The following is a 24,962-nucleotide window of genomic DNA, read 5'->3' as shown; positions in this document are numbered from 1 at the left end:
ACCTGCAGGACTTTAGTGTGTTGTTACTCCCTGTTCAGAACAAGTAATTCATAAAGAGTCCTCTTTACTTTGTACAAGTTGATCAGAGGGAAATTTCAAAAAGACTTCACAAACAAGTATGATGACAGAAATAATTCTGAAATAGTCATTTGGTTTAAGACAGCTCATCTAAAGCTGAAATAGTTCAGATGGCAGCCTTTGTAGATGTACAAATACCACTGAGGTTTGTGTTGTTGTTCAGTTGCTCAGTCGTTTTGGAGTCTGTGATCCCATGGACTGCAGCACACCAGCTTCCCTGTCCATCACCAACTCCCGGAGCTTGCTCAAACTCATGTCCATTGAGTCAGTGATGCCATCCAATCATCGCATCCTCTGTCATCCCCTCCTCTTCCCGCCTTCAATCTTTCCCAGCATCAGTGTCTTTTTCAATGAGTCCGTTCTTCACATCAGGTGGCCAAAGTATTGGAGTTTCAGGTTCAGCATCAGTCCTTCCAATGAATATTCAGGACTGATTTCCTTTAGGATTGACTGGTTGGATCTCCTTGCAGTCCAAGGGACTTTCAAGAGTCTTCTCCAACACCGCAGTTCAAAAGCATCAATTCTTCAGCACTCAGCCTTCTTTATGGTCCAGCTCTCACATTCATACATGATTACTGGAAAAATTATAGCTTTGACTATATGGACATTTGTTGGCAAAGTAACGTCTTTTCTTTTTAATATGCTGTCTAGGTTGGTCATAGCTTTTCTTCCAAGGAGACTCGTGAGTCCATTTCTAATCTTGAGCTCAGTTATCTATGTTTGGCTATAAAACCATGTATGCACCTGTTTATTCATCAGCTTCACAGAGACATCCCACAGGCTCTCAAGTTCAGTAAAGCCAACTCAACTCAAGACCCAATTCTGCTTTAGTTTGGATATAGACAGTACAAAAATTATCCTGGTGTTCTTTGCTTCATTTCTCCTTTCTGGTTCTGAGTTAGGGATGATTTTGTCCTCAGGGTACACTTGGTTATGTCTGCAGACATTTTTGGATGTCAGAAGTGGGCAAAGAAATGCTGCTGACATCTAATGAGGAAAGGCTAGGGATGTGGTTAAACATGCTAAAATGCAGAGGACAATCCCCATCTAGCCCAGAACGTCTCTGGCGCTGAGGCTGAGATGCCATGCCCTACTCCATGGCCTGTAGGTCCTAGCTCCCATGTATCTTTCAAATCAGTTCTATCCCAGCAGCTCCATCTCAATGCCTCAGTGCAGGCCTTCACCACATCTCTTGTGGAATACAGTAGGATCCAAACACACTTTCTTACCGCCCAGTCCTGTTGCTTCCTTGGAAGGAAATGTCCTTCTGTTTCTCACAAGCTCCCTCTCAACTTCGTGGTTCAGTTAACTCCTCAAGTATTAACTCCTCTCAGATGCCTTCCCTTTCTGGCCTACTCTGCCCCTTCTTCTCCAGTCCAAGAGGCCCTCTGTAGGTAGCTGCACCATCACACCATCATTGTCTGACTAGAACCTAAATGACTTAGAGAAGGAAGTTTAATAATCAGCCTCCATAAATAATATAACACAGCACAGTTGAATTAATCCGTGATGTGCATTCTCGCTGGTGCTTCTCATGATCACAACTGGAAGGTGAGGAGACTGGATTGGATTGGATCAAAGGCAACGTGGAAACTGTGGCCACAGTGGCCTGCTGAGTTGGTCTGTGTGGCTACTGAGAGTTTGGCCACCGGCCTCATTACTGCTCAGGAGAGCCACCGAAGCTAACCTGCCCTGATGTGCCTTTGATGTGTTCCACTGCAAGAGCTTTTCTACTGTGTTATGGACTTCACTTCTTCAGGCTTCAAGAGCCATCAATATGGAGAGAAAACCTGAAAAAGGTCAGAAAACTACAGAGAGGAAAAGTGCAGGTACAATGGGAAGTCCTGAGCTGGCTTTGGCATTACTTTGATGCCCATGCAAGACTAGTCAAAGTGCTTGTTTAAAAAAGTTCAAATATTTTCCCTTGCTTTTTTGCTCCAACATTTTCAAGGCTACTGATGAATTCAGCATTCTTTCCCTCCTAGTCCTCCTGTGGCAGAGAGGAGCCTCGGGACAACTTTTTCTTATAGGCACCATCTTACATTTTTACGATTAACAAGTTAACAAATTCTAGAGAGGTCCTCTCTCACTCCTCTCTCATGTGTGTATGCACACACATGTGTGGATGTGTTTATGTGTGTATGTGACAGTAGTTTGACAGCAACAAATTATCCACGACCTACATATTTTTTCAATAGATTAGCCAATAAATGTATAATCTGGCACCCAATATCCACATTAATACGCAGCCATGAATATAAATGTGGATTCAACACTGAGAGATGAGTTATTAGTTAATAAAAAAGGATATGGAAATCACATACAGGGTATTCTATTGTGAAGGTGCACTTGAGCACATGTGCATACATGTGTGTATCATAGATGATCTGACAATATGAAAACCTCTGGGTGACAGATTCATACATGACTTATTTTTTCAGCTTATGATTTCTACTTTTCCACAATATTTCCAAAGTAACCTTTGTTTCTTTCTCCTGCTAGTAAAAGAAACACATAACACTTTCTCCAAATTGTCAATGAATGTGTAACATTTCATAGTTACATATTAACACAAGAGAAGACTCTACACATGGACATCACCAGATGGTCAACACCGAAATCAGACTGATTATATTCTTTGCAGCCAAAGATGGAGAAGCTCTGTATAGTCATATACAGTTTTTGCTGTATAGTCAGCAAAAACAAGACCGGGAGCTGACTGTGGCTCAGACCATGAACTCCTTATTGCCAGATTCAGACTTAAACTGAAGAAAGTAGGGAAAACCACTAGACCATTCAGGTATGACCTAAATCAAATCCCTTATGATTATACAGTGGAAGTGAGAAATAGATTTAAGGGACTAGATCTGATAGATAGAGTGCCTGATGAACTATGGAATGAGGTTCGTGACATTGTACAGGAGACAGGGATCAAGACCATCCCCATGGAAAAGAAATGCAAAAAAGCAAAATGGCTGTCTGGGGGAGGCCTTACAAATAGCTGTGAAAAGAAGAGAAGTGAAAAGCAAAGGAGAAAAGGAAAGATATAAGCATCTGAATGCAGAGTTCCAAAGAATATCAAGGAGAGATAAGAAAGCCTTCCTCAGCGATCAATGCAAAGAAATAGAGGAAAACAACAGAATGGGAAAGACTAGAGATCTCTTAAAGAAAATTAGAGATACCAAGGGAACATTTCGTGCAAAGATGGGCTTGATAAAGGACAGAAATGGTATGGACCTAACAGAAGCAGAAGATATTAAGAAGAGGTAACAAGAATACACAAAAGAACTGTACAAAAAGATCTTCACAACCCAGAAAATCACGATGGTGTGATCACTCACCTAGAGCCAGACATCCTGGAATGTGAAGTCAAGTGGGCCTTAGAAAGCATCACTATGAACAAAGCTAGTGGAGGTGATGGAATTCCAGTTGAGCTCTTTCAAATCCTGAAAGATGATGCTGTGAAAGTGTTGCACTCAATATGCCAGCAAATTTGGAAAACTCAGCAGTGGCCACAGGACTGGAAAAGATCAGTTTTCATTCCAATCCCAAAGAAAGGCAATGCCAAAGAATGCTCAAACTACCGCACAATTGCACTCATCTCACATGCTAGTAAAGTAATGCTCAAAATTCTCCAAGCCAGGCTTCAGCAATATGTGAACCGTGAACTTCCAGATGTTCAAGCTGGTTTTAGGAAAGTCAGAGGAACCAGAGATCAAATTGCGAACATCCACTGGATCATTGAAAAAGCAAGAGAGTTCCAGAAAAACATCTATTTCTGCTTTATTGACTATGCCAATGCCTTTGACTGCATGGATCACAATAAACAGTGGAAAATTCTGAAAGAGATGGGCGTACAAGACCACCTGACCTGCCTCTTGAGAAATGTGTATGCAGGTCAGAAAGCAACAATTAGAACTGGACATGAAACAACAGACTGGTTCCAAATAGGGAAAGGAGTATGTCAAGGCTGCATATTGTCACCCTGCTTATTTAACTTATATGCAGAGTACATCATGAGAAACACGGGGCTGGAAGAAGCATAAGCTGGATATCAAGACTGCTGGGAGAAATATCAATAACCTCAGATATGCAGATGACACCACCCTTATGGCAGAAAAGTGAAGAGGAACTAAAAAGCCTCTTGATGAAAGTGAAAGAGGAGAGTGGAAAAAGTTGGCTTAAAGCTCAACATTCAGAAAACTAAGATCATGGCATCTGGTCCCATCACTTCATGGGAAATAGATGGGGAAACAGTGGAAACAGTGTCAGACTTTATTTTCTTGGGCTCCAAAATCACTGCAGATAGTGACTGCAGCCATGAAATTAAAAGATGCTTACTCCTTGGAAGGAAAGTTTTGACCAACCTAGATAGCATATTCAAAAGCAGAGACATTACTTTGCCAACAAAGGTCTGTCTTGTCAAAGCTATGGTTTTTCCAGTAGTCATGTATGGATGTGAGAGTTGGACTGTGAAGAAGGCTGAGTGCCAAAGAATTGATGCTTTTGAACTGTGGTGTTGGAGAAGACTCTTGAGAGTCCCTTGGACTGCAAGGAGATCCAACCAGTCCATTCTAAAGGAGATCAGTCCTGGGTGTTCATTGGAAGGACTGTTGCTAAAGCTGAAACTCCAATACTTTGGCCATCTCATGTGAAGAGTTGACTCATTAGGAAAGGCTCTGATGCTGGGAGGGATTGGGGGCAGGAGGAGAAGGGGACGACAGAGGATGGATGGTTGGATGGCATCACTGACTCAATGACATGAGTTTGAGTAAACTTCAGGAGTTGGTGATGGACAGGGAGGTCTGGCGTGCTGCAATTTATGGGGTCGCAAATTGTTGGACACGACTGAGTGCCTGAACTGAACAGTTATATAAAAAAGAAACCCTCTATCCTTTCTCAGCCTTTTGGCTAAGATCAGGTGTAAAAAGAAACCCTCCAGATAGCTAATGGGTCACTCTCCTTCCCATCTTAATTCATATGATGCCCTTCTGGGCGGCTTCCCCAGCCACCTGATTGAAAATGGCACCATGTTACTCCCTACTTTATTCTGGCCATCATCTACGTCACCTTGTGACATAACACATTTTATTTCCTGTCATTGTGTGTCTTCCTGTACTAGCACGCTCCCCCAAGGGCAGGGAATTTTATTTTTTTCACTGCTATAGCCCCAGGGCCTATAACAGTGCCAGACACAAAGCAGACATTCACTAGATATCCATTAGAGTAATGAAAAAAACATATTTGTTTTAAAAAAGAAGTTTTGTCTTTGTTAATAAGAAGCCAGTGAGGTTCAGTTTAAAATTAACATTAAAAAGATGTTACATCTTTTAATGCAATGTTAGCCCTTTATTACAGGGACCTAATAAAGGAGCTGCTTGGAGCTGCCAAAAGCTATGAACCCTCCTCTTCCTTCTGCCCACTCCCTCCCCAAATCCAAAATAATTTCAAGATATTCTGAGACATTCTTGAAGTCTGTCTATAAATTTCTAAAAGGGTCCACTGACCCCAGGGTAAGAGCACCTGGTTTAAAGTGTCATCTGGCTTGGAATCATGATTTCTCCTGATTCTAGTGATTCAAGGAACATATGTGACTCAAATATCAGTCTTTCCCCCTCCCATTAGCCAGTTAAATGTTAAAGGGATTCCCTCTACAAAGGACTCACTGGTTAGTGAGGGTAAGCATAATGTTTGCAGCTGAGAACCTGATAAACACCAAGATGAAAGCTGAAAATGGAGATTAATCCAGAGATTTCAAACAGTACAGGTATTTATAGAGCATAATCCAAATATGTGGTAAAGTGATTTTTTTTGCTTATCCACTGAAAGTCTGGAGTCACAGTCTCAGAAAGATAGAAAGAATAGGATCTATTCCACACAGAATATACATTTTTAATTTTATTGTTTAAAAAGCAAAATAACTGGGAATAGACACATTTATCCAAGTGAAGTTTTACATTAAATAGAAATCAAACACTTTGTAATAAAGGCCATCCAGCTAAAAACCAAATATGAGATCAGTAAAACGAGAATGATGTGACTTTGTGTTTTATTTCAATGGGCAGCCTTCATTCAGCGTCTCCACAAAAACTAGGCTAGGTCTCAATGGGCAGCAGTCACAGTTATTAGGCAAGTAAATACACCACCACTTCCGTCCGTGCCTTCCTTTATTTCTTTATGTCTTCGGTCTCATCTGGCTCCTTCTCTTGATGCTCTCTTTCCCACCTCATTTCTTTTAACTCTTGTCTGTATTTCCGTTCAATGAACCGTTTCTGATGGGCCATCTGGGGAAAGTTATCTGACACAAGGAGATATATTTTACACTTAATAAAGGAGAGCTACCAGTGCACAGAATGATGCAAACTAAATGCAACACACACGCAAACAAACATGTATTTCACAGGAATATAGAGTTGCACTTTGTAAGGCAAGAGAAAAAAAAATTGCTCATTTTCTTCTAGCATTCAGGAACACAGTGGAAGTCTGCATGGGCACCTGGCTCTGGATTTCAATGTCTGATGTGAACCCGAGCATAAAAGGCACCAGAACACACAGCTGTTAAAACAAGCGTGTGACTTCAGCATGTTTCCAGCTAGGTATTTTAACACGGTTCTCCTAGCAACAAGTGACTTTTAGGGATAGATTAAAGGCTATAGCAAAAATGAGTTGTATATTTTTACAAAGCTTAAACCCAAAACTTCAAACAAATAACAATATTATCACATCATTATTTACCAACAATTTCCCTCTTTCTGAATAGAGGAAAAAGATCAGACGGACAAAAGGAGGAGGCCACATCTTAAGTCACTGTTTCTGATAATTCAATCTGTGAAGTTTCCTCAAGAGACCCAAAGCTTATGAGCAATAGCAACCCAAGTACAGCACCTTCATTTGGTGAAAGGACATGTCGCTCAGTAGCACAGCTGAAGCTATATTTAGTTTGATATTTGACCCCGTTCAAGGGTGTTGACAGGGTGGACATCTTGATTAAGATGTAAAAATTTTACAATTCAGTTGTTATTTGTGATATGTAATGAGTGTAGCAATGGAGTAAGAAACCAAACATGGAACACGAAAGAGTCATCTCATACACTTATTCGACAAACACACACTTCAACAACAAACATCACAGAGAGACGCATGAGCAAATGAGAGGGACACGAGCTGTCTGGTAACTGGGTACAGGTCTGTTCAACTCAAGAGGTACTACTTCATATTTAAAAATAAGGAGGGGACATACGTGTTCCTACGGCTGATTCATGTTGAGTATGGCAGAAACCAACACAATATTGTAAAGCAATTGTCCTCCAACTAAAAACATAAATTTTTAAGAAAAGTAAATTTTAAAAAAGTTAAAGAGAATCAGAGAGCATGGCATATTTGAGAGAGTGCTTGATTTTGTTACGGATGAAGCATTATAAACATATACAGTATATTCCCAAACCCTCCTTCATCTTCGCTCCCAATGAGTGGAAGACAGGGAGCGACAGGGTGGTGGGAAAAGACTGTGAAAGGCAAGAGGCCTAAGGTAAGGGCCTAAGAGTCAGTGATTGATTTTAAGCAAAAGAGAAACATAATGGCATCTGAATTTTAGAAATAAAATAGCAGTAAGATCCTATTGGCTAAGTATATTAAATTGATTCCTTATGTACTGTACGAAACACAGGTTTCAAATACTAAGAGCATAATCCCACCACTCAGATATAACCACAGATAAGCTTTTAGAATATATCCTTATAATGAGCCCTTTTCCTATGAAGTAAATTTATACGTGACACACATATACACAATGTAAATGTGTACATATATGAATTAGACACACAAACACTTAAAATCATTCCCTGAGCCCAACTTACACTGGGAGAGTACAGCTATAAGCACACTTTGATGGATACACTTTTCTCACTTATTCTAGTAGTATAAGCGTTTTCCCGTATCATTACTCTTCAAAAATATTTTGATATTACAACATTTGGACAAAGCTAGGGTTGGTAGACTACTGTCTACGGGACAAATCTAATCCTCTACCCGTTTTGGTAAATACGGTTTGACTGGAACACAGACACTAGCCATCTGTATTCTGCCTGAGTCTATGGGCCACAACATCAGAGCTGTGTAATTGTGATAAGAGTATTTACTATCTGGTCCTTTACAGAAAATGTTTGTCAACCTCTGGGATAATTTATCTGAACATTTCTCTATGTTCAAACACACAGTCTGAAGGACTGATTGATTTTTTTAACTATTATAAGTCAACTTGTCACAATCATCATGGTTATGGAAACATTCACTCATAATGCCAATTGTTTTCTTAGGTTTGACTTCTAGAAAGGAAATCTCTAGATCAAAGGGTACGGACGTCATTCAGGACCTGACCGTACCGTCAAACTGCTTTCCTGCACTTTAAACTTTTATCTCCCACCAGTTCAGATGTGTAGGCCAGTCTTAGAATCAGCCATCTCTCCAAGTACTGTTTTATGGCTGAAAGCAAACAAATGAAAACTCCAAAGATTACCTTTAACAATCTTACAGGTGGAAAAATGGAGTCTCATTTTCATTACAATATATGTGACTGTAATAAAATAAATAATAAAATCCATATATATAATGGATTTTAAAAGCTCCTCAACAGAGTCAACAAAACTCTTAGTGAAATGGGGAACACGTGTACACCCGTGGCGGACGCATGTTGATGTATGGCAAAACCAATACAATATTGTAAAGTTAAAAAAAAAAAAAAAGTGAAGATTCCATGGACTTGGGAGCCTGGGAACGACTCCCCTCCCCTTGGCCCCCAAGCTCTCTCATCTGCAGATTTCCGCATGGCTACTTGGCCCTCCTGCCTTTCTTGGAGATTCTCCCAGCTGAGCATCCAGAGCCTGTTCACTTTCAGCTCTCCACACTTTGCTCTCGCCCATGCTGAGCTGGCAGCTGAAGCCTGATGGAATTGCACTGTCAGGTTCTGCCCACAGGTTTTGCTGGGCGGCACGATATACCTCAGAAGAAAACTTCCTTGTGCTTCAGCCTTCAATTTACAGAAGACTCTGCAGTTCCCTACAGGGTCAATTATGTAATTTAAGTGTCTTCAACCCAGCTATCCTACCCTTGGGAATCCATCCCCCAGAACTAAAAGCACCAATATAGAGACTTTTAGTATCAACAGTGATAAAAAGACAGAAACAGTATCCACCAAAAATTTTAAAAGCTGAATAAAATACAGCATATCCACAGCATGAAATATGATACAGCCTTTAAGAAAGAATGAATTGGAGCTACTATGACCTGGAGGGCTGCCCATGATGTATTATCTAGCAAGAAAAGATGGATGCAGAGAAGTACGTAAATATCCCACTTTAATTAAACAGTGGCCAAACACCAAAAAGAAAAAACCTTCACAGGTTTAAGATTTGAGAACTATAGAGAAATATATAGAATGAAATATACTAAGTCACTCACATGGGTTACGTGTGCTGAGAGTGGGACTCTATGCAAAATAGGAAAATGAAAATCAAAAAGCATTTGGGAATACTTTTTTTAAAATTATAAGCCTATTTTATACATATCTTACATTATACTACACTCTGTGCGGAGAATAATTATGAAAAAAGAAGATCACATTTTATCAGTACTTACCATTTTTCTACTTTCCCATTTTCTATCCATAAAACACTCATTACATTATGAACATATAATTACAGAAAGAGAGATAGGCTTACATTTTTCAAGTGCATCCATTGCTGCTCCCATTTCTGCTTGCTGAATACTATTAAAGAAAATGAAGACAAGGTACACTTTAAAGACTTTTTTTCCCCAAAACACAAAATATGGCTCCAATTTATTCAGGCTAGTTTTCATGTTTGGTGCATACAATTTTATCTGATTATTTCTACTGTCACATACTGAATTGCACAGATAGGAATATACACAAGGGCATGCAGAAATGTCATTTATCTGTACAAAGCCTGTTTAAGTTATTCGTTCCACACTTTCAACACTGCAATAAAACGCCTTCCACTTATATTAGGTCTGAAGTACTTCTTACTTAAATTTGAACATCCTCAGTGTAAAGTTTAAGAGGCAAAGAGTAAAAAAATACACATACAGACAGACTTCAAATCACTTCTCAGTTTAAGATATAAATTGGAAGGTTCAAAGAAAGGTGATAACATATGAAATTCTTTTTACCTGAAGATGTGAGCATTTCCACAAAGCTCAAGTGAATAGTAATAAGAGATCAAGTGTCTAACGGCTGTGTCACGCACGGCATGTTTCATAAAATGCTTGCAGCAGTGAACAGACCTTACCTGTGTGCACACCTGCTAATGTGGTTTTCTCTAGGCAGCCAAAGCCCTTTATGCAATGGCATTCCCACTGCTCAAGGCCAATTCTCAAGTCTGAGGCTGAGTTTGGTGGGGATATTAAGCCTTGAGATTCACTTTGCTACTACCCTTGAACACTCTAAACTCTAAGTTCAAAGCAGGCTGCAGAGTTTGGAAATACCAAGCAGATATGAATACTTCTCGGACACACAGGATGTTCATTTGAAGAAACTTAAAGCATCGTCCTCTCATACCTTGGTCCTTTCCCACAGCCAATTCTTTCTCCCTTGAAGTAGACAGCCACAGTGTAGGTCCTCGCGTGGGATGGCCCCACTGTCTGCAGAGTCCTGAAAGGAAAAGGAAAGAGCAGTAATTATGTAAAGTGCGACTTAACTGTTACTGCTCATACATAACTCCACGAAAAATCATGTGACTTACTGCTGAGAGAGAGGAAGGCAAAAATAACAAGACAATTAAAGGAGTACAGTTTTGATTTGCTAATATGACAAATATAGACAGCTCTGAAGTAGGAAATTTTTCAAATTCTATAGTGAATCTTGTGTATGTGTGTGTACATATATATATATATATCCTCAAACCATTATGAACAGTATCTGAAGGCAAACAGTAAAGTATAAAATATTTTTTAAAAATTTCCAAGTGTTATTCCAAGTATTATAAAATTAAAGTTAGCCATTTCAGTCTGTTCATTGTATTTCAGTGCTAATCACACGGCTAAAATCACAAATATTTGGGTAATACACTGCAAGCCCCGTCTGAATAGCATCACATCCTTTATGGATTCTTTCTAATGAAAAATCAGAGATCATTTCAAGGGTATGTTATAATCGGAGTACACAACACAACTGCCAAAAAACAAAACACCGGGTACGCTCGATATTAATGACAGGGTGCAGATCTCAAGTTGGTAAAACTGATAACTTCATGGAAAAGGGAAATTAAAAGTAGCCGGCAAAGATAATGGGACGAACACAGTAATCTTGGACAAAAACTATGTAAAACAACCCCATCATCTTGATAAAAAAGAACAAGCTCGTCGCAGGCTTTCATGGGGGTACTTATGAGAAGGGGGCAGTCATTTCCTTTGTCTGTACTCACTGGGATGAAAGTATACGGATGGCTTCTTAAAGGTAGCGCTTATTATAGTAATCATGCCTGCACTATGAGAAGTTTATCACCCTCATTTTATTTATCGAACTTTAATTATCACTTTGATGAGGAGATACTTTGAGCCTTTCACGTAACACAGTCTGGATGTTCATTATGCTTATTAGACACATATTAAAGTGCTATTTCTAAACATTTGGGGTTTTTTTCCCAATAAATAAAGGAAACATTGTTCAGCAGTGACAGCTTCTTGGGACAATTTATAGCAGCCTGCTGTGGGGTGACTCAACCTTTTCTTGGCCTCAGTTTTTCTTTTAGTGAAAAAGCCTATAACGTGTTGTGACTATTAAATAAAAACATAAAAAAGGATTTAAAATTCCCGGCTGCCACTCTGGTGTTTTCCCTTGAGTACTGTGAAGTCTGAGAAAGTCCACAGGATGGGGGTGGTGGTGAGGCTTTTATTTCATATGAAACACACAAATGTTTATACTTGTACACATATGTAAACAGAGACGGGGGTAACCCAGTACTAAAGCTAGATATTTAAATATCCTTAAAAACACATATCCAGACCATACCTTGGGAGGCAACCCACTTATTTCGATAATCCCTCCCTTTTATAATTCCTCTTTGAAACCAGCTTCTGAAACCACCTTCTGAGTGTCTCAAGCTAATTACCCAACTTCAGAGTCAAACCTCCTGTTTTCATCAAAACCGGTGTTACGTGTGCAGCAACCTGCATTTCCTTTGAATGACTTTTGGCTACTCCTCAAAGGATAAAGATGTGTCACTAAAGATATTCAAATGTACACAGCAGCTTTTGGTACACATCCTGGAAAGAAAAGTTCCAAATATTTGAATAACACAGCCGCGGTGAAGAACTGCCTGGCTTCCTACGGCGACTGCCTGTCTGCGATCGGGACAGATGCCAGCAGGGCTTGAGAAAGAGAGACACCCAAGTACAGTTACAAATAAACAAGCACAGGCCGCCTGGGCTAGGTGTGCAGGCAGCACGGGCTATAAGAAATAAGAAGACAAACAAGAATGTATATAAGACAATTTAACCCAAATTTCTCTTATCTTGATCTCCTCATCTTTCTCCCAGGGAGCAAGCAGTTCACCGTATTTTAGAGATGGAGAAAGCACAGATAATCGCATGTGACCCACTTACTTAGAGCAAAAAGGCTCAGAGGCCCAGAGAGTTTCAGTGCTGGGCCCAGTCAGAGTCACGAAGTCTCCCCCCAGGGCTCTCATGACCACTGCTGCACGCAGTTAGCTCTTCCTCCTGGCACACGGAGGGTTATTCTAGGCTTCCTGGGTCCCACAGCCTGCGGGCAGCACATACTCACTTGTATAGTGGAATGTCTGGTTCTTTTCCTTCTGTCCTAAGAGTCAGGCAGCACTGCTGAAGCTGGGACTTGGGGTCGTTCCAATCCTGATTCAAAATGAATTCCTGTAGCAAGTCCCCCAAACAGTACTTAGTAAAGGATTCTAGAATCACCAAGCATAGAGCAAACAACTAATTTAAATTTTATATGAGCTTACTTTTAATCGTGGAAAGAAACAAACATTCATGAAAGTATGAACGTATTCCAAGTCTTTATCAATGTATAGTGCTGCAATAAATGCTGAAAAAGAGAAAGGGTAACATAAGCCCCAACGCGCTGCCATTTACTAGAAAGAGTGAGACCGAGCCTTTTAAGAAACATTTTAATAAGGTTTTCACCTTCCAAGCCCTCTTTATTTTTTAGCATTACCATTTCATCTTGCTTCAAACAAGAACTACTCTTTATCACTAATATTAGAAACAACAATAGAGATGTGTGATTAAGATGCAAAAACCACAAAGACCAAAGTACATTTGTCTGAGGGCTAAATGAACAATTAATTAGAACGATACACAAAATGCTGCTGTATATAGCAGGGAAAGAATGACATCAGGGAATGCAACCATGTTTACATCAAATAAATCAAAATAAAACTCAAAGATCAGATACAAGGCCAGAACAAGCACATCCGAAGGCCTGCTATTCTTAACACCAATCTTGAGATCACCCATTGACAGGGTCTGTGTCACATTTCATGAACAGAAATGGGACCATCTATGGATTCAATCTGCCGAAACGGAGGAAAAATAAATACTGGGCTTTATGACAATATAACCAAATTTGCATTAATAAATGGTGACCCCAAAGACAACTTCATTATAAAGGTTATCTTAACCATGTAAACAAATGGTGAGTTTTCAAAGAAGGAGTTAAAAATAAGCTTCTGTTGAGCAAAAACAAAGGCTACTGAGACTGATCACTCTACTTAATTTTTTTGTACTTTTAATGTTAAGTTACTTTTCTTTAATTGAAAAAGAGATTCTTTTAAGTTCCTTAATCAGACTGCCTTTACACTTTGTAAATCAGCTGATTTGCATGGTAGACTTTAATATTTGTGTATAACTGTAGTTGTCAAAAATACCATAATATTAAAATTTTAAAAAAGGTTCCAAGGCCCAGTGAATGGCCCACTTACTTTAAAGTAGTATCAGAAACAATAAAATTGTGCTTATAATCCTTTAATTAGCTTAACAGGATTACTTATAATGCTACTAGACCATATCAGAAACTGTAAAAGATGACAATGTTGTCCATAGAGCTTTGAGTTCATTCACAATAGATAATAATTCTAGTATTTCCTCTATGCCCATATCTAAAGGTTGCTGGTGGCAAAAAAACAGCTATAATTCACTATTATTGGTCTTCACATTCTGCTACTGTTTCACACAAAGAGATTTGATGGCTAAGCATTAAGATGGAGGGGGTGGGGGCAGGGGCACCAGTGAACACAGATGGAACATAAATCCATTATTCACATGTTTTCATTCCAAATCATTCTCTTTCAAACAAGCTTTGGAGAGAAGCATAAATCAAAATTAAAATAGAAAAGAGGTTTCTTTAGTCAGAATATCATAATAATGAGAAGTGGCAAACTTTGAATCTGCAGGTTAAGAGAAAAGCTTTCTCTGTAGGACTCACATTCCAAAAGGTCAGCCAAGGTCTTGGTTCTCAGGGCGACAGGTCTTTTGGTCTTGTCGTTGGTGATGGCGTATTCCTGCATGCCCAGTTCCTCCGCCACCTTGGCCTGAGTTCTGTTATTCACCAAAGAGCTTCGCAACAGCTGGCCAAACAGAATTGAGATACATTTAGAAGCCATTTCACTTCCGGTCTCTCTCTCGTTCCTGTGTTGGGTCCAATCAGCCTAGACCATCTCACTGACAGGGACATCTAGGCAAGTAATGGCTTATGTTTTCAACCACCACCCTCAGGCGGCAGTGACAAACTCGACGCGCTTCCAGCTTCTTAATAACTTCCTCTGCTCCTGAATTTTACCTAACTGACCTTTAAATAGTTCATTTAGTTGTTTAGTAGCAGTGAGCGGTCTTGAGGGAGAGGCGGTACTATAGTAAAGGTCAAAGATTCCATTAAGTTTAATGTTACTAAAAGAAGGAACATTAAAACTAGTAAAAATCAACTTATTGAAGTATAATTTACATCCAACAAAATACACCCATTTTAAGTATAAACGAGTTCTGACAAGCTTCTACATTTCCATCACCCGAACAAGTGCTTTGGCCCCTTGGTGATCAATCAATCCAATCCATCTACCACCAGGCGAACTTGACCTGCTTTCTGTCACTGCATACTAGTTTTAAAGGAGCACTCTTTAAAAGTCAAAAATAAACTTCATGTTGTACGGCACTGATGCTAATTTTGATAATACAGGATTTGTGGAAGTGATGCTTTGGTATTAATTAAAATATTTAAATTATTAATTTACATCGTTACTTTTGTTCTTTTAAAGATTTATACTATATATCGTGACTCACAGTTTTTCAAGCTGAGATCCTTTATTTTTAAACAAATTAATATATAATTTTCATATTTCAACTTCAGGAATGCCAAACAAAAATTTCTACTAGGAATTTCAGTCAGCTAGGAATCCTCTAAGGACTATCTAAGCAGTAGCATTAAACAGTGCGTGAAAACTGTACAACCAGTCCATAGTAGAGGCGCCCATAAAACAAGCATGCCGTAGGAATTTAACAGTCACTGATCACTCACTAGGGGAAGGTAGGGAGTGAGGCCGGGCAAAGTGGATAGACACAGAGATGAGAACTCACCAAACAAAAGCTGAAAGTCATCAACCCCTATCTGCAAGATCTGGGGAAATAATGTGTCTAAAACTTGAAGTTTTTCTTACACAGATAAAACAAACCCGTGGTCTAGTACAGTTCCTGCTAAGGAATCCCTGATGCCAGGCCCAAGGCTCAGGAAGCAGCTGCAAGTGATGCTGGTATTATACCCTCCGCCGTTCCACATCGCACTTTGCTCATTAGATGCAAGTTTTATGCTCTGTGGCTCCATAGTGTCAACTGAGCTTATGAAAATCAAGATTTATTCTCAATGCCTGAGACTGCATCCTTGACAACAGATAAATAAGAAACAATATGTTCTTAATTTGTCTGACAATGATTCATGAAGCAGAAACACAACTTGATCTTCATAAGCCATGCTTGCTGTTGAGTTACAGACTATTATTATTCTTTGCTTGTCTCTGTTCCTTTCCTCCGATCTCCCCCTAACTCTATCTTTTCTTCAACACAGTGTTTCATTAAAATTAATATCCACAGAGAAGTTCAAAATTAAAAAGGCCTAGCATAATAACATTTAAAGAAGACAGGATCAGGGAATTCCCTGGTGGTCCAGCAGTTAAGACTCAGTGCATTCACTGCAGTGGCCCCAAGTTCGATCCCTGGTCAGGGAACTAAGAAATCGCAAGTTGCCCGGTGCGGCCAAAAACAAAAACACAACCAATAGAGTTGTGCGCCCACTAGTCTAAAACCTGAGCTGAAAAGGAGACAGCTTTTTTAGTTTGGATTTATAGTCAGGGAGGTTCACATAGTAGAGGCTGTTGGAGAACAGGAGGGTTATTTTGAGAATAATATTTTGAGAATGCTTAGCGAACTGGGTTCTCAGTATATGCTTTTGGTGAGAGAAGAAAACTCTAATATGGGCTGTGTGTATGGAGATTTCAAGCCTTAGAATCAACAAGCCTGATGTACACACATGTGAGCACACAAACCATAACACATCACTTGGTTACTGGGCCCCAGCCGCTGCCTTCCAGCGTCAGGGCTCCTCATTCAGTGCTGCGCAGTGATGCTGTCAGTGAGGATGGAAACAGAAATGCTACCAGTTAGAAACACTACCAGTTTTATTTAAGATACACCCTGACGGGTCTTAAAGCACCAACCATGGCCAGCAGAAAGTGAGATCTTTCAGTTCTCGCCAAAACGTAAAGCCGGAACCAAAAGTCATGGGTGGGGAGAAGGAAGATATAAATCATCCACACTTTTAGAGTCAGTTTATATTTAGAAGGAGAGATGAAAAGAGGTAAGGTGTTGCTCTGTACTCAAACACAAAAGTCTGAAGAAAGCCAGTTCTTTAAATGACAACCTCCATCCCTGGCCTTTGCTGAACTGTATTTCAGAATAAATCACGCTATTTGCCAATGAGTGAGATCAGGAGGGGATCACAAGGCAAAAAGCTACCAAAATATGGTCGTTCAGAGCAACAGTTGTAGAGGCTGATGCTAGGCTAGGCCCCGCACTGCCAGCTGAAGATCCTGAGATGACCAGCATCCCGTGGCTGCCCTCTGAGAGCTGCTCGTCTCCAAGGGAAGCTGCACACAGGTGGCCAAGGTGACAGCACAGCCCACAGCGCACACATGCACTCCTCTCCAACCAGGTCTTCCAAAGGAGGGGACCTGACCCCAGAGCAGCAACATTTCAGAGGCTTGATGATCTGGCTGTTATATCAGAATCACTAGGTAGTTCTGACACACTGGTACTTAGGCCTCTTTCCAAGAAGCAAGGAATTAGAATTTCAGGACATGTACATTTAAAAAAACTTCAGGTAGGTGGACTCTGATGAATATTAAAGAGTCAGAACTGAAAAGAATGAATCTGCCAGTGGCAGAAGAATGGGTGCTATGGTCTGAATGTTTGAGTTGCCCCAAAATTCAAATGCTGAAATCCTAAAGATGATGGTATCAGGAGGTGATTAAGTCATGAGGGTGGACCCCTCATGAATGGGATCTGTGCCCTTATAAAAGAAGCCCCATACTGATCTCTAGCCCCTTCCACCTTGTGAGGAGGGTACAGTGAGAAGTCTGTGAGCCAGAAGACAGCCCTCACCTGACCATGCTGGCACTCTGACCTCAGACTCTAGATCTCCAGAACTGTGAGCAATAAATTTCCGCTGTTCATAAGCCATCCTGTCTGTGGTACTTTGCTATAGCAGCTGGGATAGACTAAGACAGTATGAAAGGGTTTTCTAGGAAGAGGAAACAGCTCATTCAAGAGCAAGGAGCCCTGATACAGAAAGATGATTACTGGGTAGAACTGGAAGAGAAATCTCAGCCTGGTGGGGAGGAGCTGATGCAGGTGAGTGAGGCTGGCTAGCCTCTGGGCGGGGAGAGCTGGCTGACCTCTGGGCAGAGAGTCTGGTAGGGGAGGTAAAGAAGTCTGTCTTTCCTGTAAGGGAAGAGGAATCACAAAAGGTGTCAAAATGGGAGCAGTGGCAAGGTAGTCTTCTGATTTTAGAAAGACTATTTTGGTAGATGGGTTTGGATGGGGTAAGACACAAGGTTTGCAGATCCTGACGCTATAAACTACCATTTTACAAAGAAGAAAAAAATTTAGTAGAAATCTAGAACACCAACATTAAGCACCCAAGTGAGCATGAGATACTTATTAGAATGTTTTGCAAACAGTGCCTTGAGTTAGATGTACTGGATTGGCCAAAAAACATGTTCAGGTTTTTCTGTAACGGCTTACAGAAAAACACGAATGAACTTTCTGGCCAACCCAATACTTGTAAAAAAGCAAACGACTTGGCGCCAAGCTGCCTAGGTGCAAAGTGTGGCTCCACCGCTTCCTCGCTAAGCGATCCTGTGTAAGTTACTAGATCTCTCTGAGGCTCAGTTTCCACTTCCACTGAATGGAAAAAACAGTCCCTACCTCACGGGGATGTATGGAGAAGTACAGTGAATGTGCATACAATCTAAGCACAATGACTGACACATAACAAACACACTGGAGCACCAGCTGCTGTTGTTTGGCACTGACGTTATCAGCTAAGACATGCTCAACTCTGGTTATGGGGAAAAGGTTATAGAAAGTTCTAGGAACGCCTTTGGATTTGTTTTCAATGCAAATATTCTGGATACCTGTTCATTGTCTTCAAAGCTCTCCATTTTACTAACTCTAACCTGTCCTTAACAACTTTTTTTAAAAACACTGCCTTACTCCCACCCACCAAAAAAAAAAAAAAAAGATAAAATTTAATTTGCAATCACCGGAAAAAACAAGGAAAGCTGTACTAAGGGCTCACTATAAAGCTGAGAGGAAGACTGCTGAGTTCTTGAAGCAATGGCAAGGATCGACAAATTGCAAATTGTGATTTTGAGAATCCAGGGTGCTTAATGTTGGTATATTATCTCAACACAGCAGTCTTTCCAAATTCAAATTTTACTAAGAAAAAGGTTTACTGGTTTAAAATAAGCAAAGAAACACTCTGGCACTCTTCCTTCAACTTCTACTCACTCTTGATTCGAAAGAGAAAAACCACAGCTGTGGGACATGAGCTACCGAAGAGGGCCCCCTAGTGTAAACAGGAGAGTCTGACTAATTATCCTGAAGACTTTAATGTAAGAGCATGGGATGAAAGACAAATGTATTATTAAAAACGACAGTGATGTGCCTCACGGGTCTCTCATACCAAGAGTGGTGACCAGATGGCCTCCATTTCCCGTGAGAACCGAAGAAAAGGTAGGCAAGTGCTAGCAGCCAGAGTGCAGGTCAGGGCCGCACAGCCAGTTTACAACAGTGACGGACAAGTTCTCAAATAGGAGCTGCGGAATCTGCCCTCTCAGAGATCTGTCAGCTCACACACCTGTTCACCTGATTCATGTCTCGTGCTGTCTGGAGGCAGCAGGGAAGGATTAGATCAAGGCTTCCCAAAGTTTATCTGTAACCCTCGCTTTCTCATTGTCCCAGTCATTCCTCTGTTTTGTTTTGTTTTTCTTCTTTTTCTCTCTTTAATCTTTTGGCCACGTCACAAGGCACAGGGGAGAATCTTAGTTCCCCGACCAGGGATCGAACCTGCGCTGCCCTGCACTGGAAGCATGGAGTCCCAACCACTGGACCACCAGGGAAGTCCCCTCCAAATCATTCCTCTAAAAATAAAAATTTCAAGATACAAATGAACTTACCTACAAAACAGAAAACGACTCACAGACTTAGAGAACGAACTTATGAGTGCTGGGGAGCAGGATGGGAGAAGAAATAGGGAGTTTGGGAGGGACAGGTACACATTGCTGTATTTAAAATGGGTAACCGATGGACCTACTGTAAGACCGACTATACAGCACAGGGAACTCTGCTCAATGTTACGTGGCAGCCTGGATGGGAGGGAGTTTGGGGGAAAATGGATACATGTATATGTATGCCTGAGTCCCCTCAGTGTTCACCTGAAATTACCACAACACTGTTAATCAGCTATACCCCAATACAAAATAAAAAGTTAAAAAAAAAAAAAAAAACTTAAAAATAAATAAATAAAAACAAAAATTTCTGCAAGTTCATCTTGCTTGTGGATACCAACACTGGGCACAGGCCACACTGTAGGCATGAGACTGACAAGTATCTTTAGCTCTGTAGTTTGCAGTAAAGGCTAAGACAGAAGAAGGAAATAGACACAAAAACTCAAATGCAAATGTTAAAAAGTTGCAAGTGTGACAAGAAAGGCATTCTTGTCTGAGTAAGTGCTCTTTGAGACCTCCTCACTATTTACCCCCTCACTATTTACCCTGACTCTACTGAGTAGGTTCTACCCTCAAAAGCCAAAAGTTCTATGAAATAGAACCTCCTTCCTCTACATCCCCATTTGAACTCTCATCCCTAGACAACTGCATAAGCCTGACATTCCTTCCCAAACAGGCCTGCTTGAACATCCAACTTACAGAACACTCTGTTTTCCTCCATCAGCATTCAAAACTTGAAAACTGCAATTTCATTTGTTCAACTGTCCTTAGTCTCTATGAAACAAGTGTGCAAGGGAATAGCTCCGGGCTAACTAACGCCTCCCTGCAGTTGTGTGCTCTTTAATCACAATAATGATTTTTAGCCGTCCTTTCCCTGCCTCCCACCCAGCCAAATGCAACTGCAATAAGCAATCCTTCACAAATTTTAAATTACTTTTAACCCTTAGACATTCATAAATTAAGTTTTCGGCTTCTTTCCTTACACATAAAACATGCTATTTCTCTCCAATGCCACTTCCACTTCCCTTTCTATATGAGTTATCCATCCACAAAACTCTCATTCTTCTACTTATCAAATATGTATTGAGAGCTCACATATGCCAGACACTGCCGGGCATACAGTGATAAATAAAAATATGCTCTCACATAACTTTCAGGCTTGTGGGACAGGCAAACTCAAAAAAAAAGTGTCAAGAAGGAGAAGAACATGGAGATTTGACTAGAAGGTTCCCCTTGCATGCAGCAGTCACGCCCGAACTGACATCTCAGGCAGAGGAGGAGCTAGCAGGCAGCTGAGAGGAGGGGCTTGAAGTAGAATGGTCTCCAGGTAGAACAAACCCCACGGCAAGAGGGGGTATAGAGGAATGCGAAGCAGGCCAGGTGAAAAGGTGCAGAGTGAAAGACAGAAATGTGACATGAGGTCAGGCAGGTGGACAGGCTTGTTCTTTAGTCACTCTCCAAAGAGCAAATGAAGAGCGTTAGAGTGGACTATGGTGATCATTCACTCAGCCTATTTGCTGAGCACAGACACGCCAGGACTGTTCAAACACCCAGGGAACCAGGGATGAAGAAGAGAGACAAAATACCTACCCTCGTGGAGTTAACACCCTCATGAGAGAGCACAGACGGTAAACAAGTAAAATATATAGTCTGTACTAAGGAGGAGAAGGAAGGAGAAAATGGGAGGTGAGATTCTAGACAGGAGGAGGGGAGCTAGGGACAAGGATGGGATTTTCCAGGTGAGAGTCCTGGAGTGGATTGCCATTTCCTCCCGACCTAGGAATCAAACCTGGGTCTCCCGCATTGCAGGCAGACGCTTTACCGTCTGAGCCACCAGGGAAGCCCACTATTCAAGCAGAGTGAATGAAAGAAGGCCTCACTAGTGATGACATGTTAACAGAGGAGAGGGATATGGCCATAGCATGTGCAAAGGCCCCAAGGCAAAGGCCGGCTTAGTGTCCTGCAGGAATCTCACAGAGGCTAAAGTGAAGTGTCTAGGAGAAAAAGTTAGAGACGGTAGCAGGAAGGCCGGTCATACAGGGTCTTGTAGGTAACAACACTATCTTTTACCCTTGAGATGAGGTATATTCAAAAAGTTTTGCACAGAGGGGATTGTAATCTGACGTTTCTTTAAAACCAACCCCTCGAGATGATGTGCTGAACACAGACAGAGGGGTGGGGAAAGATGTACCAGTTGGGAGGCTATGGTTGTAATTTAAGGTAAAGATAATCATGGTCCAGACCAAGTTGGTTTAACAGTGAAGCTGGTGCAAAGTAGTCATGTTTGAGACAAACTTTTAAGGTAAAATCAACAAGCTATGCTAATGGGTAGGAGGTGTTAGCATGAGACAGAGAAGAGTTAAGGACAACTCCAAGGTTTCAACCTGCGCAACTAGAACAGAATGGTCCTTACTGATATGGAAAACACCAAGGTTTGGGGGTAGAAATCAGTTTTGTTTTGGCCATGATAGGTTTGAGCTGCCTGACAGAAATTGATCTAGAGATGTCTGTGGATCTATATAACCAAGTACATCTACAGATATGTAGACATATGAATTTGAAGTTAGGGGGACAAGTAAGGGCTCAAGACATGAAACAGGAAGTAATGTATAGGCATACTCAGACTCATGGAGAGGAAGTCAACGGAAAAGAGAAGAGGCCTGAGAATGGGGGCACTCCAATATTGAGAGGTTGGGGAAGTGAAGAGGAACAACCAAAATGGACTAAAGATGAATGGCCACTGTGGACACAATAGATGTATTGTGAAGATGCCACAGGCCGCAGCAGGTAACCTGGCCTGTGTGGAGAAAGAGCTGATTCAGGAAAGTCAGTGTAGGAAGCCATAACCCGTAATGCAGTCCAATAGGCCTGAAACCTGAGACAACATCCCCCATGGGAGAGTACAAAAATGCCCACAGGAATGGCGAGGCCAGCTTTTCCAATAGTAACACACATCTCAGGGAGAAATCTGAACCGGCTGCCTTGCCTACTGCTTTGGATAAGCACAACCCTAAGATTCCTATCCTTTGCAATGTGCAGTAAGTGCCACCGCCTCTAACCGGATCTCTTTGTCAATCATATTCCTATAACTCTGTGTCAGCTGTGCAGAAACTACTGCCATGGTCCAGGTGATGGCAGAAGATCTGGGTGATGAATTGAGGTGGCTACTCCAGCAGTAACATGGTCAAAACTTGTGAATAGTCTATGCTGGAGGGAATGGAGGAAGCAAAGATGATTCCCAGGCTGCTGACTTGCCACACTGGATGGGTGATGGTGCCCTTCAATTACTCAAGAAATAACTGGAAGAGGACCCAGATTTCAAGTTCAGCCTTGGATACACGGAGATGATGAGCAGGCAGCTGACACTGAAGCTCAGAAATGAGATGGGATTAAAGAAATCCATTCAGAAGTCTGCCTACAGCAGGAAACTAATGTCATATTTACAAAGAATGCCTATAAGAGTAAGAAGAGGAAATGCCTAGGAGTGAGCTTTGTGCATCCTGGAATATTCACCAGCTCTACAGAATAGGATGAGCCTGCAAAGGAGGCTGAGAGAGTAGCTCATGAGCTGAGAGAAAAACCAGGAATGTAAAGCATCACAGCATTTAAAATACAGATTTTAAAATCTGTATTTCACTTATTTTAGATAATCTTTGTTTTGCCAGCAGATCTGTTGGTCCTGCTGATTTCTACCAAAGTCTTCTGTGAATACAGTTCCAAAAACCCTTCATATCAGAATTTTGTCATCTGTTAACATCTTTCTAATAAGGTATCCCCAAATTCTCTAATTTCAAGGAAGCAAGGCCAATGATGAACATATTTCGGATCAAATTAGTTACGGCACTGAAGTCACTTTGGAAAGAACACAAAACTGAGTCTCCAGCATAGTCGTGCTTTCACCTTAATCCAGACCTGGGCAGGGCTCATGCCTTTCTGAGTCCTGGTTTCAATATCTGTTCAGTGTTGGGGTTGGGACATGTGTGCAGTGCCAAGAAGGGAAGCAATACATCTGTCAATCCATACCCTCCTCCTCCACAAAATTCTGGAGTTCACTATTGATTGGTGGGAACACAGGGGAAAATTGGAGAAGGCAATGGCACCCCATTCCAGTACTCTTGCCTGGAAAATCCCATGGATGGAGGAGCCAGGTAGGCTGCACTCCATGGGGTCGCTAAGAGTTGGACACGACTGAGCGACTTCACTTTCACTCTTCACTTTCATGCATTGGAGAAGGAAATGGCAACCCATTCCAGTTTTCTTGCCTGGAGAATCCCAGGGACGGTGGAGACTGGTGGGCTGCCATCTATGGGGTCGCACAGAGTCGGACACAACTGAAGCGACTTAGCAGCAGCAGCAGTATAGGGGTAAATGTGTATATTGAAGTCACATATTTTCAGCAGTGGCCTCTATATGCCCATAAAATGAATGACTGCTTCAAGCCATTTGCTTTAATCTGGCCATTTCTCAGACCAACCAGATACTCTGACAGCTATGAAGTCTATTCCCTAATGGCAGATACAGAACCGAGCATTTATTGATTCCTGGATGCAGAGAAAGACACTAGACACTAGTTTATTTCTGGTAAATGCTCATATGTTCTTAAGAATTTAATATTAATTCAAAAGGAATTTCTTGTCAATCCAAAAGCAGTTAATTGTAAATGGTCATTAAACTGCTAATTTTAAACTAATTTTAAAAGTAAGAGTACTCCTGATTTCCCACAAAATGATACATGGGGCTTAGTAGAAACATAATAAATATTCATTCAATGAATGAATGAAAGGACCATATTTCGTTGGGTTTAGAAATTCTGCTGAAAAATTACATCTAAACATAGTCAAATAATCATATTCTCCCTAAATTCAATATCTGTGTCTCTCACATAAACTATTTCCAGGGTTCAGAGTTGCAAAGATAATATCAAATTCTATTCAAAGCAAAACATGCACAGAACGTGTAGAGATGCAAAGTATGAAAGACTTCTTATTTACCTCAAGCATAGTGAAGAATGTCTGTACTCACAAGATGTCTTATGGTGTCTATTATTTTCTTTGCCCAGTA

The 24,962-nt window shown here is 40.9% G+C and overlaps 1 protein-coding gene across 3 annotated transcripts in view; it reads right to left on the bottom strand.

Annotated features, from left to right (window-relative positions):
* Positions 1-5,963: 5,963 nt before the first annotated feature.
* DROSHA (drosha ribonuclease III) overlaps positions 5,964-24,962 on the bottom strand; it is a 122,740-nt gene continuing 103,741 nt past the window's right edge. For all 3 annotated transcript variants that reach the window (XM_061393809.1, XM_061393807.1, XM_061393808.1), the window contains 6 exons: positions 14,552-14,693; positions 13,071-13,153; positions 12,875-12,978; positions 10,652-10,744; positions 9,795-9,841; positions 5,964-6,376 (listed from right to left, as the gene is read on the bottom strand). In XM_061393809.1, the coding sequence (XP_061249793.1) occupies positions 6,246-6,376; positions 9,795-9,841; positions 10,652-10,744; positions 12,875-12,978; positions 13,071-13,153; positions 14,552-14,693 (600 nt within the window). In that variant the 3' untranslated portion in view covers positions 5,964-6,245. The remainder of the gene's footprint in view (positions 6,377-9,794; positions 9,842-10,651; positions 10,745-12,874; positions 12,979-13,070; positions 13,154-14,551; positions 14,694-24,962) is intronic.

Source organism: Bos javanicus, chromosome 20, assembly GCF_032452875.1.
Source record: "Bos javanicus breed banteng chromosome 20, ARS-OSU_banteng_1.0, whole genome shotgun sequence".
In the NCBI taxonomy this organism is placed as follows: Eukaryota; Metazoa; Chordata; class Mammalia; order Artiodactyla; family Bovidae; genus Bos; species Bos javanicus.
Note: the sequence above shows the minus strand (reverse complement) of the source record. Positions and strands in the feature narration are given on the sequence as shown.